The sequence below is a fragment of the Dendropsophus ebraccatus genome, chromosome 10 (assembly GCF_027789765.1).
Source record: "Dendropsophus ebraccatus isolate aDenEbr1 chromosome 10, aDenEbr1.pat, whole genome shotgun sequence".
In the NCBI taxonomy this organism is placed as follows: domain Eukaryota; kingdom Metazoa; phylum Chordata; class Amphibia; order Anura; family Hylidae; genus Dendropsophus; species Dendropsophus ebraccatus.
In genome coordinates, this window is record NC_091463.1 from 81987702 (window position 1) to 82000675 (window position 12974).

A 12974-nucleotide genomic window follows, 5' to 3' on the forward strand; every position below is an offset into this window, starting at 1 on the left:
GCACCCACACATTGTCTTCTTCAAACCTTTCCTTGTTGTTTAATATGGTCACAATAGAGTTAAGTCCAATTGTTCGGCATTTGAATACTGCGGCCTATGGCTGTATCCATGTTTTCCCAGACTTTCTAGGGCTGCATCCAACTTCTTCAGCCACCGGTATTCAGATGCCCTATAGCAAATGAATAGAGAGCTGCCCACTCATGCACAATGCCACTTCATTCATTCTAGGGACAATTGACCTCCGTCCACAGGACCTTTATGGGTCCTAGTGGTTGGACCATCACTTATTGGCTAGTTATTAGAGTTGAGCAAACCTTCGAGCACGCTTGGGTTTGTCCAAACCCGAGCGTGTGGCATTTGATTAGTGATGGCTGCTGAAGTTGGATGCATCTCTAGGGAGTCCTGACAAACATGGATACAACCATAGACCATAGGCTATATCCATGCTTTTAAGGCAGCATCCAACTTCTTCAGCCACCGTTAATTAAATGCTGCCCACTCGGGCTTGGACGACCTGAGGATGCTTGTAGTTTGCTCAACTCTACTGGGTATCTAAGGGAATAAATTTTGACCTTGTGATAAACCCTTTAAGGCTAAAGCTGACTTTTTATCGAGCCAATAACATGGAGTTACAGCATTAAAGGGAAACTCTTAACAAAAAAAATTTCCAAATCAACTGGTACCAGAACGTTTTACAGATTTGTAAATTACTTCTATTAAAAAACCTCAGGTACTTATCAGCTGCTGTATGTCCTGCAGGAAGTGACACAGTGCTCTCTGCTGCCACCTCTGTCCACATCAGGAACTCTCCAGAGCAGTAGCAATTCCCCTTAGAAAACCTCTCCTGCTTTGGACAGTTCCTGACATGGACAAAGGTGGCAGCAGAGGGCTCTGTGTCAGACTGCACAGAATACACCACTTCCTGCAGGACATACAGCAGCTGATAAATACTGGAAGGCTTAAGATTTTTAAATACAAGTAATTAAAATTAATTAATTAAAATTAAAAATAGTTATAAGAATTGTATAACGTGAAATTTGCACAGTTAAATAACAAGATGAAGCTTTCATATTTTACCAAATTAATTTTTTAATACCAACTAGAAGGGCGCAAAGGCAGGAACTCCACCCTCCACCCCCCTGTACAAATCTGCATAATTTTCTGGTACCAGTTTTGCTGGAGTTCCCCTTTAAGGGACTTGGCCTCTCTGCTGCCACAAACAGCCGTGTTCAAAACTGCAGGGCTGCACAAGCTCTGGTCCTGGCACAGTTACATATCATCAGGGCTGCTGCATATAGTGTAAGGTATAGTGATAGCTGTCAATCACCGCTTGATCTGCTTTATTGGGCTGAGGCCACAGAACTCCTGACACAGACAGCTTCCCCAAGTGTCTTTGGTGTGATTAAAGGACAACTCCTTATACTGATTTAGCCACAAAGTAACCGCATTCAATGATGATTCTGCTGAAGGAAATTACAAATATAGAATTAGATAGGTTAGAGAAACATTCTGGAGTGATAGTATCGGTTTCCTTCAATGAGTCCTTATTCTCTAACTCAATAACAGTAAAATGTAAGATTTAGCATCAAACTTGGTCTGGCGGGGCCAAAGAATAAAAGTGACACAATTGGCGCTTTGTACTGGAGGAGAGAAAGACATGATTCATGGACAAGTGGAACCACGATCCCTGTGAGTGATATAGAGGCAGCAATATTCCCCCCCCCGCCTGCGGCCAGCAAGGGTTACGAGCCGCCGCCGCTGTCTGAAAATATACAACGTCCAATTTACAGAGCTATAAATGATTCCGGCAAACAATTCCGCCTTTAGTTAACGAATGCCAAAATAAACCCGCAACCCTTTTCTTTTTGTTGTCCTCCTATCCCAGAACCGACGCTGGATTAGAGATGTCTAATTGTAGATCTGCTATATATAACCGGCTTGGATAGTAGTAAGTTCTGTTGCTATAATGTGGCATATATGTTTGTAGTGACGACCAATAATTGGCGGACAAAGACGTCTTTGGGATACACTATGTTATAGTGGAGAGGGTGCATGACAACACAAGAGATAGTATAGAGATAGTAGTCATATTAGAACAAGGATTGGGAAAGTCGTCCCTCAAGACTAGGGGAGTACTGACGATAGCCAAGTCCAGTTTGGCTATTGCTGGCCGTTAGTGCTGAGTAAGCATACTCAGCCGAGCATAGTGCTAGGGTTAAGCCTCGGATGGAAAATAAAAGCTTGTTGGAAGGCATAATGCATTTCCCCAGCCTTTAGCCATGTGTGTGTTGGTGGTGGTGGGGCAATTGGGGTAATTGTACTTACTGTCCAGGGCTCTGGTCTTCAGTAATCCCTGCACAGCCAATCAGAGGCTGAAGCAGTGTGCCGCCTCAGCTGCTGATTGGCTAAGCAAACACTGCATGAGCAGAACTGTCCCATCAAGCACTGTTTTCCAGGCCTGCTGAAGACAGAAGACCTGAGTCCAGGAAGGTAAGTATTATTCCCCCCAGTCTGGCCTTCAGTTCCCGCCTACTTAATACTACAGTGAGCATGCATGCTCACCGTCTGTTCTACTGAAACAAAGCACTCTAGCGACAAAGTTCTAGCGATTATTGAAAGTCCCAATGGCCAGATCGCCATTATCACCAAACCAGTGGATAGGCAGTAACTGGATAACTTGTAAGCTTACTAAAATACTAGGAGTTAATAGTAGTCCACATCCTCAGAACAGATGGCATCACTCACCCATCTCTATGATGTGTCACAGAGGCCACAATACAAGACATATATAATCACATCAAATGTCACCCAAACAGGAAAACGAACATCTGGATGAATAAATAAACACATCATAGTGACTGTATGTTAATAAGGCTAGTCTAATATGTTTAGCACTGATCGTGGCGTCATAAGGATAAGGACACTTGGATCAGCCGCCAACTATGTATAAAATTTCAATGTCCGCAAGGATCTCAGCCTGGACCATAAGGTTAAGTAAGCAGCTGGTGTCATTATATCTCTTACATACTTTGGATTTTTTTCTTCTGTTCATTGAAAACAGTAACGATAAGTCACATGACTGTCAGCACAAATACGGAAAGAAATTAAAGGGGCCTCTCAGTGAAAGTTTATTAATAATACATTGATATATATTTTTTTTTAATTTTTACATTGAGTGGCAGCAGTAAGAGGCAATATTCTGGCTGTGTCAGGAACTGCAGAGCTGCTCAATCCCTGGAGCTAACACAGTTCCATATCGATAACCATGCTGTTCCCCTCCATGGTGTCTATTGAATTGCATGTTAGCATTAGAACAGACATTACATTAAGAGAAGCTGTCTGTGTCACTAGTGCTTAAGCAGCCCTGCAGTTCCCAACACAGCCATTGGTGTTACCCCTTATCGCTCCCACTCAATGTAAAAATGTAAAAATAAATATACTCCCTCTCCATATATATATATATATATATATATATATATATATATATATATACAGTGGTGCCTTGGATTACGAGCATAATTCGTTCCAGGACCGTGCTTGTAATCCAAATCCACTCTTAAACCAAAGCAAATTTTCCCATAAGAAATCACTGATATGCAGACAATTGGTTCCACACCCCAAAAATAATGATTTATTATTCTGTATAACATCTAAAACAGATGAAACAAACATTCAGAAACAGCAGAATATGTGATATTATAAGTTACTGTACAGTAATGGAGAGGGTGGGAAACACAAGGACTGACAGAGACTGCAGGGAGCATGAAGGAATGAGCAGGGCAGAAGTAGGGACAGTATAGCAGCACTCTCTTTTTGGGGAGAGAGGGGTTACAGCTATTGAGAGATAACCTTCACAGTCCTGTCCCCTGATGTAAGCCCCAGCCTGAAGTGGATTTGCTATGATTTGAAAGGAGAGACGTTTTCTTTATTAAAGTCATATTGCAATGTTACATACTTTTGAAAAAATTATTTTTCTGCCGTGATACCCCTTTAAAGTTTTACTGCTTTTGCAAAAAGTTTGATCAGTCTGGGTCTGGGTAATCAGCCGCCACTGATCATTAGATAGATCAGCAGAAGCCCTCAGCTGAGCGCTTCACTTCCCGTCTCACTGGCATTTCTGTCTCTCTGCAGGAGACAGTCCCCATAGTAATTCTATGGGAACCAGCAAGCCAAAGAGCGAAGCACACAGCTACGCTCTTCTATCTAATGATCATTAGACACCCAGAACTTGACTGATCAAAACTTTTGATCGGCCAACCATCTAGTGTGTAAGGAGGATGGGGTTCCTGATGCTTTCCGAGAGAGGAATCGGATATGTTGAATTTCAACTGACCAACCCTTTGGTTCCCAGGAGAAAAGCTGCCAATGGAGGTATCTGGCAATAGTTATCTCCCTTCTGTCCATTCAGGACACACACAGGCTTGGTTGAACATAAATTTGTAATTTACTTCTTTAAAAAAAAAATTCAAGTCTTCCAGTACTTATCAGCTGCTGTATGTCCTGCAGGAAGTGGTGTATTCTTTCCAGTCTGGAGAGCAGGAGAGCTTTTCTCTGGGGATTTGCTACTGCTCTGGACAGTTCCTGGCATGGACAGAGGTGGCAGCAGAGAGTACTGTGTCAGAGTGGAAAGAATACTCCACTTCCTGCAGGACATACAGCAGCTGATAAGTACTGGAAGACTTGAGATTTTTTTAATAGAAGTAAATAGGCAAAGTGTTAGTGTTGGCTGGTTATAATGTGTCCTCCTGTTTATAGCTCAGCAGATGCTAGCGGAAAACTGGTGATTGTTGGCAACTTCTTCCAGCTACAAACAATGTCAAATGATCTCTCCTACTCAGCTGGTACAGTATATCACCGGAGGCCATGCTGCACTGGTCATAACTCAGGTTATATCTCAGTCTAGCTCCTTTTTTTTGTTATTCTCGGAAAACGGGATTTCCCTCTAAGAAAATTCTTTATCATTAAAGATGAGTGAGCACTAAAATGCTTGTTATTCATGTCAAGTATTTTTCAATACTCGAGTAACAAACCCCATTAAAGTCAACGGGAGAATCAAGCATTTTTTCAGTAGCCCCCCACTTGGCAGAGGGGAGAGTGCTGGGCACAAGAAAACAGGAAGTGACGGAATCACCATGGAAATGGAATGGGAACAGGAGGGGGGACATTACTCTAAGATTCCCAGGCCGCTGTACTATCTGTATACTGTAGCTGTATACTGTACCACTATCGGACTGATAGAAAGGGGAGGAAGGATTCCCCCACTAGGTAGCATGTTTTATGCTTGCACTTTACCACTTGCTCCAGCAGAATTTGGATACTGCTTAAAGGGGTAGGTCAACCCCCCCAAAAAAATCTCTCAAATCAATTAGGCCCAACAAATACCAGAGATTTGTAATTTACTTCAATTAAAAAAATCTCAAGTCTTCCAGTACTTATCAGCTGCTGTATGTCCTGCAGGAAGTGGTGGATTATTTCCAGTCTGACACAGTGCTCTCTCCTGCCACCTCTGTCCACAGCAGTAGGAAATCCCCATAGAAAACCTCCACTGCTCTCCAGACTGGTAAAACCACCACTTCATGCAGGACATACAGCAGATGATAGATACTAGAAGACTTGAGATTTTTTAATAGACATAAATTACAAATCTCCGGCACTTTCTGGCACCAGTTACATTAAAAGAAAATATTTTTGGGGAAGTACCCAATTTTGTTATATCGGTACTGGCCATGGTATCTGCTATGAGGGGATAGGGATTAACCCTGTGTGCACTAGTCACTTTATCCTTCCATTGCTGTGATCCATTGTCTTTCTGAGCCTGTGTTGTATATATAATCATGTAGGTTTCCTGTACTTCTTCTACATTCTTCTGTGTATGTCCATGGTTTTATTATATTCATTATTTGGTATATATTAAATATGTGAAATTCAAAAGATTTGTCAATTGTTTACATTTACAATGAAGGAGCTGACCTTTTTGTACGAGTATATGATTCATGTATACAGGCAGCCCTATATATATATATATATATAAAAAAAAATGATTGGGTTGAACGGCACTGTGCAGACTTAAAGTCAAATGGCTTCCAGCCGATGGGTGCACGTCCTTGGCAGTCGACCCCCGACTCCACAGATGATGCAATAAAATGAAGAAGGTAGACGGCACTCCAATAAAGTAAATAAGTGCAGGTTTATTCACCCGTATACGTACAGCGACGTTTCGACTCACCAGTTGAGTCTTTCTCAAGCCCTGGCTTGAGAAAGACTCAACTGGTGAGTCGAAACGTCGCTGTACGTATACGGGTGAATAAACCTGCACTTATTTACTTTATTGGAGTGCCGTCTACCTTCTTCATTTTATTATATATATATATATATATATATATATGGTTGTAGGTATCACACAGACTGAGTAGACTATCTGATACTGGTAGACTATACTGTATGTCAGACGCTTTCTTTTCTGTCCATTTTATACATAAAACATAAAAATAATAAAGTTAATTAACATATATATATAATATATATACCACACTGCGCGTAATCATCCGATCTATTAAAATAAAACAAAACAGCGTGAACAAAAAGGCAGGGGTTGCTTTTTTAAAATTACATTTTATGTATAAAAAAATAATAAAAAGTGATCAATCCGTCTGATCTAGAAAAAAATGTTACCAATAAAAACTAGAGATCATGGCGCAAAAAATGATGCCCCATATAACCCCATAGGTGAAAAAATAAATGCGCTATAGGAGTCACAATACGGCCATTTTAAATATGCCTATTTGCAAAAAAATTTTTTACTGCTAATAAAAATAGTAAAATGTTAGAAAACGTAGTAAACATGCATATCGCCGTGTTCAGACTGACCTATAGAATAACGAAAAAATGTCATTTTTACCGTAAAGTGCATAACCTAAACACAGAACCCCCCCCCCCCCCCCCCCTCCCCTTATATTTGCGGAATTGCATTTTTTTTTACCCAAATTCACCCCATAAATGATATTTGGGGGGTTCCGTCATTCATTTTATGGCAGATTGAAAGATACCATTACAAAGTAAACCTGCTTCTGAAAAAAACAAGCCCTCACATGGTCCTGTAGGTGGAAAAATAAAAGAGTAATGGGTCTTAAAAGGCGAGGAGTAAAAAACGAAAACGCAAAAGTGACAATTGGCCCGGGCCTTAAGGGGTTAAACGTGAAAAAAAATGAAATCCCCCTGCAAATATATAGTAAATGCTTGCCTTATGTATGCTGTTAGTTTTAATTTTAATGCAGCCCCATCAGTTTGTTGACCCATTGTGCGGCTCATGCTTCTGTACGTCACTATGTGCCGGTGGGCAGGTCCTAATATCAGTTAGTTTCCCCAGCTGCAGCAGTGCACAGGGGTGTGTACAGGGGGCGTGTAAGTCTGCTGTCCAATCAGCATTCAGAGAGGAGGGACAACTGACATCACTTCCTGCATTTGGTCTTTTTTTTCCTGTTACTTAAAACCAAATGTCCTTAGTGACGGAGCCTCGACTGCAGTTTTCCAGTAACCTAGTGACACCTAGTGGTCAAATGTATAGCATTGTATTTCATATAGAACACAGGCAAAATAATAAACAAAGTACAGTAAATTGCTGCTGTAGTATATCCCCTCCCCTGCTGATTTACTGTTAGTTATTAGTAATGACAGTGCCCGTTTAAGGTCTCTTACGCTAGGTTTACACCATTGTTTGGGCTGTAATTTTATAGCCCTTGTAATTTTATAGCCCTTGTGCACAAGCAAGTCGCTTCACTATAGAGTTTAATAAAGTTAGTTTTGTGGACTGTGACATTGCTATTTAACAAGAGAAAAGGGTTCGCTCTCTGTGGGAACAAGGCCTGACTCCTTACATAGCTTAAAGTGAGTAAAAACCTTTAAAATTTTGTCCAATATTCTTTGCCGATTTATTTCCTGACTTTTTGCTACAATTCTTTTATACAGAGCTGCAATTTTTTTCCATTACCAGAAAGAGTTCAGGAGTAGTGTTGGGTGGAGAGACTAAATTATGAAAATGTTATACAGCCATAGGCCATAGGCTGCATCCATGTTTTCCGTGACTTAATAGGGTTACATTCAACTTCTGACGCCGCGGGGAGTCTAATGACGAACATCCAGGTCCGGAGAACATTGCCGAACCCAAACAGTTCGGCCTCTCCGTTCAACACTATTCATGATCTTTCTACTGTATAAAGCAGGGATGGGGAACCTTTGACCCTCCAACTGTTGCAAAACTACAATTCCCATCATGCCTGGCTTTACCTGTCCAGGTGTGATGGGAATTGTGGTTTTGCAACAGCTGAAGGTTTCCCATTAATGGTATAAAGTGTGTTATATATATATATATATATATATATATATATATATATCTCACATGTAATATCTAAGCAATGTCTACACATTTGAGCTCAATATGAGAAGTTAACAATCTAAATAAAAAGTATAAAGTCAATAAGCACAAAATGCTGGACCAGAAATACTAGATATTTCCCAGAACTTCCCAAAAACATTAGCTGCCCTAAGCATCTGTGGGAACTGTGGCCTTTGGGCATCTCCATACGCACAGCCCTGGCAATAAGCATCACTATAATTTATTTTCAGACCTTTGATTATGTTTTGTCTTTTCATAACTTTCCATGAACACCGAGCTGCCTCCTAAAAGCGATTCATTCTACTGCCCAAATCTGATTTACACTTGGTAATAAAGCATAGCCACCTTAGGGCATGTTTTGCTGATGTCTCAATTCTGTAGTGAACTCAATGCCCTTCTTGTGCTGTTGTTCAGAAAAGGCCTATTCATCTCGTGTTTTACTAGCCGCTCACCATAGGTCATCAAAGCTTGGATTCACTAGTCACTACATGAGAAAAGCCTCAGGAGGAACACAGCACTCATGACCTTGGACAATAATACAATGCGCATCGAAGGACAAAAGTTTACTTGTATGATGACCGTCAAAAGTACTTCATGACCATCAGATAAGGGAGCGGTGTGCTCCATGTGATTATGGGGGGGGGGCCTATACTGCTTAGAAACCACACTTGTGTCTTCGTCAAGTAATGTATTATCCTTAGACTCCGCTACCTGGTGCGGCTTTCTCCATCGATTGCCATGTTCCAAAGGATCTACATCCTCAACCGTCACTTTAAAAAAAACTTTTGGCATGTCAACAGTTTTAATTGGTTTGGGTCTGTGTGTATAGACCCTTACTGCTAGAATAAGCAGGGAGAATCACACCACTGAGCGCTTCTGTCCCCATTCTCTGTGCACGTGACACAAGCCTGTCCCATAGACTTACATTGTGAGTCCATGAGAACATGTTCAGGTCGTACTTCTTCGTGCTCATCCTAGTGATCGGTCGAGCTATAAATGCCCAGATCCCGACCAATCAAATCTTTTGATATGTCTCTTCAACAAGTTTTTTAAAGTGACAGTAGTCATTTAAGAGGTTAGGTTGGGTCACTATATGCTTCCACAAAACAACAATTTACTTTGGGGCCTACATAAGTAATGGTTATTCCTCTAATGTCCATGTCCTTCTATTCACTACAGATTATTAATGCAAACGAGACATCAGCGGTAATTGGAAGACCTTCCTCATACTCCACCATGCCTCCTGGCACATACGCCATTTGGATCCTGTGCCTGCTCATGGGTGTGTCCAGTCAATATTCCCCAACCCCGATGTCTCTTGAGGAGATTTCTGAACAGACGTTAGAGCAGGAGCAGGCCGAGCACATTGTGCAGATGGATACAGGAGTACAGAACGAAACAGACAATGTCAAAGAAAACTATGGAAGAATGCCTCCGCGCCAGCCTCCTCCTTGTCTATCCCGCTTCAAAATCAAGCACGCCTTTAAATACGTCACCACAGTACTGTCCTGTGTGATTTTTGTGGTGGGCATCGTGGGAAATTCTACACTTTTAAGAATCATATACAAGAATAAGTGCATGAGGAATGGACCCAATATCCTTATCGCCAGCCTGGCAATGGGTGACCTCTTCTACATCCTAATCGCTATTCCCATCAATATCTATAAGGTTTGTTTCTATGGCATCTTGCCATACTTACTCATACTAAAATGGGTACTAAAGGGAGGGAAGGAAATGTTTCTATGGGCAGGATACATAGATGTTTCCAGAGAAAGTCCCCCACCCTGAAATGCACATGATCTTCTACAGGTGTCCTCTTAAAGGGAACCTGTCACCATGAAAATGCTACCTAAGCTATCAGCATCATCTTATAGAGCAGAAGAAGCCGAGCGGACTGATATATATCTTTATGGGAAAAGATTCAGGGTAACTTGTCCAAAAAGTCCTAAATCTAAAGAGTCCTGTCCATTGATTGACACTGCCCACTGGACTCCTTAACACAGAATGAACAGGGATTTCACTCAGCATTTTACAAGTTATACTGAATCGTTTCCCATAAAGATATATATCAATCCGCTCAGTTCTTCCTGCTCTATAAAATGATGCTGATAGATTAAATAGCATTGTCTTGTTGACAGGTTCCCTTTAAGTCATTCCATTGGCCAAGAGGGCACAAGCTAGTAAAATAATGTGTGCCCAAGATGGCCGTCCTTCAATTGCAATCAATGAGCCGTAAGGAAACTTTCAGTTGTGATCACAATGCATGCATTAAAACCATTGCTAGGATTTATTCTTAAAGGGGTTTTGATCAATAGCCTATTCTTAGGGCCGATCACCAATGTAAACAATCTGCTAGATCAGCTCTAGTTTACTGAGCCTATTGCATGACTTGACTATCATGCAGCAAGGGCTGTACATATATACATAGTGATGTCCGTGCAGCCCTTGCAGTGTAATATAATAAAATATATACATACCTCTCCACACTCCCCAATGCTTCTATCTGCTCCCTGGTATCTTACTGGCTTCTGCCCGCAACCACCGCGAAATGATCTCTTAAGTGACAGGTCGCTCAGCCAATCACTGGTCGCGGTCACTGATTGGCTGAGCGGTCTGTCACTTCAGCCTGGAACTTCTTAAGTTCCAGCGGCGGCTGCAGGCATCGGGCAGAAGCCAGGAAGATACCAGGAAACAGACAGAAGCATAGGGGAGTGTGGAGAGGTAAGTATAAACTTTATTATTTTCTTTACACAGTCATCAGCCATCGACCGTGCATCACTATTACACGTAGCGATATACAATCGGCAGCCGGCAAATAGAGATGAGCGAACCTGGAGCATGCTCGAGTTGATCCGAACCCGAACTTTCGGCATTTGATTAGCGGGGGCTGCTGAAGTTGGATAAAGCTCTAAGGCTATGTGGAAATCATGGATATAGTCATTGGCTGTATCCATGTTTTCCAGACAACCTTAGAGCTTTACCCAAGGTCAGCAGCCCCCGCTAATCAAATACCGAATGCTCGGGTTTGGATCGACTTGAACCCGAACCCGGTTAGCTCATCTCTGCCTGCAAACCATCTCTTAGTTAAGCCTTCCTAAACTCACAAAAGTTTTCCAAAAAGTTAGCAAATGGAAGAATAACGTGTCTCTTTTAGTTCAGGGCGTGCGCAGAAATGCCTCACATGGCTGCCATATTTCATATACTAAAGCCGTAAGATTATTCCAACCTACTAGCGGTATAGAATCAGCAACACTATTCTACGAGCTGATGCTGCTGTTTTTTATTTTGCTGGTAATAGATATTAATTACTAATATTATATCTGTATATTTGCAGCTGCTGGCAGAGGACTGGCCATTCGGAGTATACATGTGCAAGCTGTTCCCCTTCATCCAGAAGGCATCTGTTGGGGTCACGGTGCTCAGCCTCTGTGCTCTCAGCATAGACAGGTATAGACCCAGACATATAATGGGAGATTTATCAAACATGGTGTAAAGTGAGACTGGATCAGTTGCCCCTAGCAACCAATCAGATTCCACCTTTCATTTTCTAAAGAGTCTGTGAGGAATGAAAGGTGGAATCTGATTGGTTGCTAGGGGCAACTGAGCCAGTTTCACTTTACACCATATTTGATAAATCTCCCCCATAATTCCCAAAAACAGAGACTTGATATACTTACATATTCAAGTACTACATGACCATGATCTGCTGCTGCACAGTAATAGAAATGGGACCCCAGACCCCCACCCCCAACCATTATATATTTCTAAATGTATGCGAATGGCTTCTCCTATATGAGATAACTCTTCTGTGATGTATGAAAGAACTGTTAAGAGCTTTAAGAGTTATAACATGGTTTTAGCATTGGTCCTGGTCTACCTGCACCCTACTATTAGGATCCATAGCTCACAAAGCATGGATAATAGCATTGCATTAAAGTCCATATAGTATTTACCTTTGAATGTAATAATGTATTTCCTATGTAGATTTCAATAGACAACTAATAAAAAATATCAACTCTCTATGGTATTACTCATCTTGGTACACATTCTGTATTCTAGCCAGAGCTGTATTCACAATTCTGCAGGCTGACAGTAGAAGCAGCTTAGCTTAATTCTTATAATGCAGAAGAAGAGAAGGTCTTGTACTCAGTTTTCTCTTCATTTTGCAGATATCGAGCAGTGGCCTCCTGGAATAGAATTCAGGGCATTGGGATTCCAGTATGGAAGGCCATAGAGCTCACGCTGATCTGGGCAGTGGCCATCATCTTGGCAGTTCCTGAAGCCGTTGCCTTTGATTTGGTCAAGTTGGAGTTCAAAGAACAAACTATGCAAGTGTGCATGCTACCACTGGAGCAGCCATCGGGTTTCATGGCGGTAAATATCTCTGTTACGTTTTAATAGGTATACCTGTAAACATCTTACACTAAACAATAATTTTTTAGTACTTTTCTTTTTTAAGTAACTCATCTTATCAGGCTCCATTAAGCTTCTTCGTTCTTATTAAACTTATATGCTGCCCATAGAAGTCTAAGAAGAGGGGAGAGGGGGAGGAGGGAACTGAAGAGTGAGAGAGAGGCACACA

At 41.5% G+C, this 12974-nt stretch overlaps 1 protein-coding gene across 1 annotated transcript in view; it reads left to right on the plus strand.

Moving 5' to 3' along the window:
• Positions 1–12974, plus strand: part of LOC138766211 (endothelin receptor type B-like) — a 28624-nt gene that overhangs the window by 10026 nt on the left and 5624 nt on the right. The window contains exons 2-4 of the mRNA XM_069943621.1: positions 9572–10060; positions 11727–11839; positions 12562–12766. Of these exons, the coding sequence (XP_069799722.1) occupies positions 9629–10060; positions 11727–11839; positions 12562–12766 (750 nt within the window). The 5' untranslated portion in view covers positions 9572–9628. The remainder of the gene's footprint in view (positions 1–9571; positions 10061–11726; positions 11840–12561; positions 12767–12974) is intronic.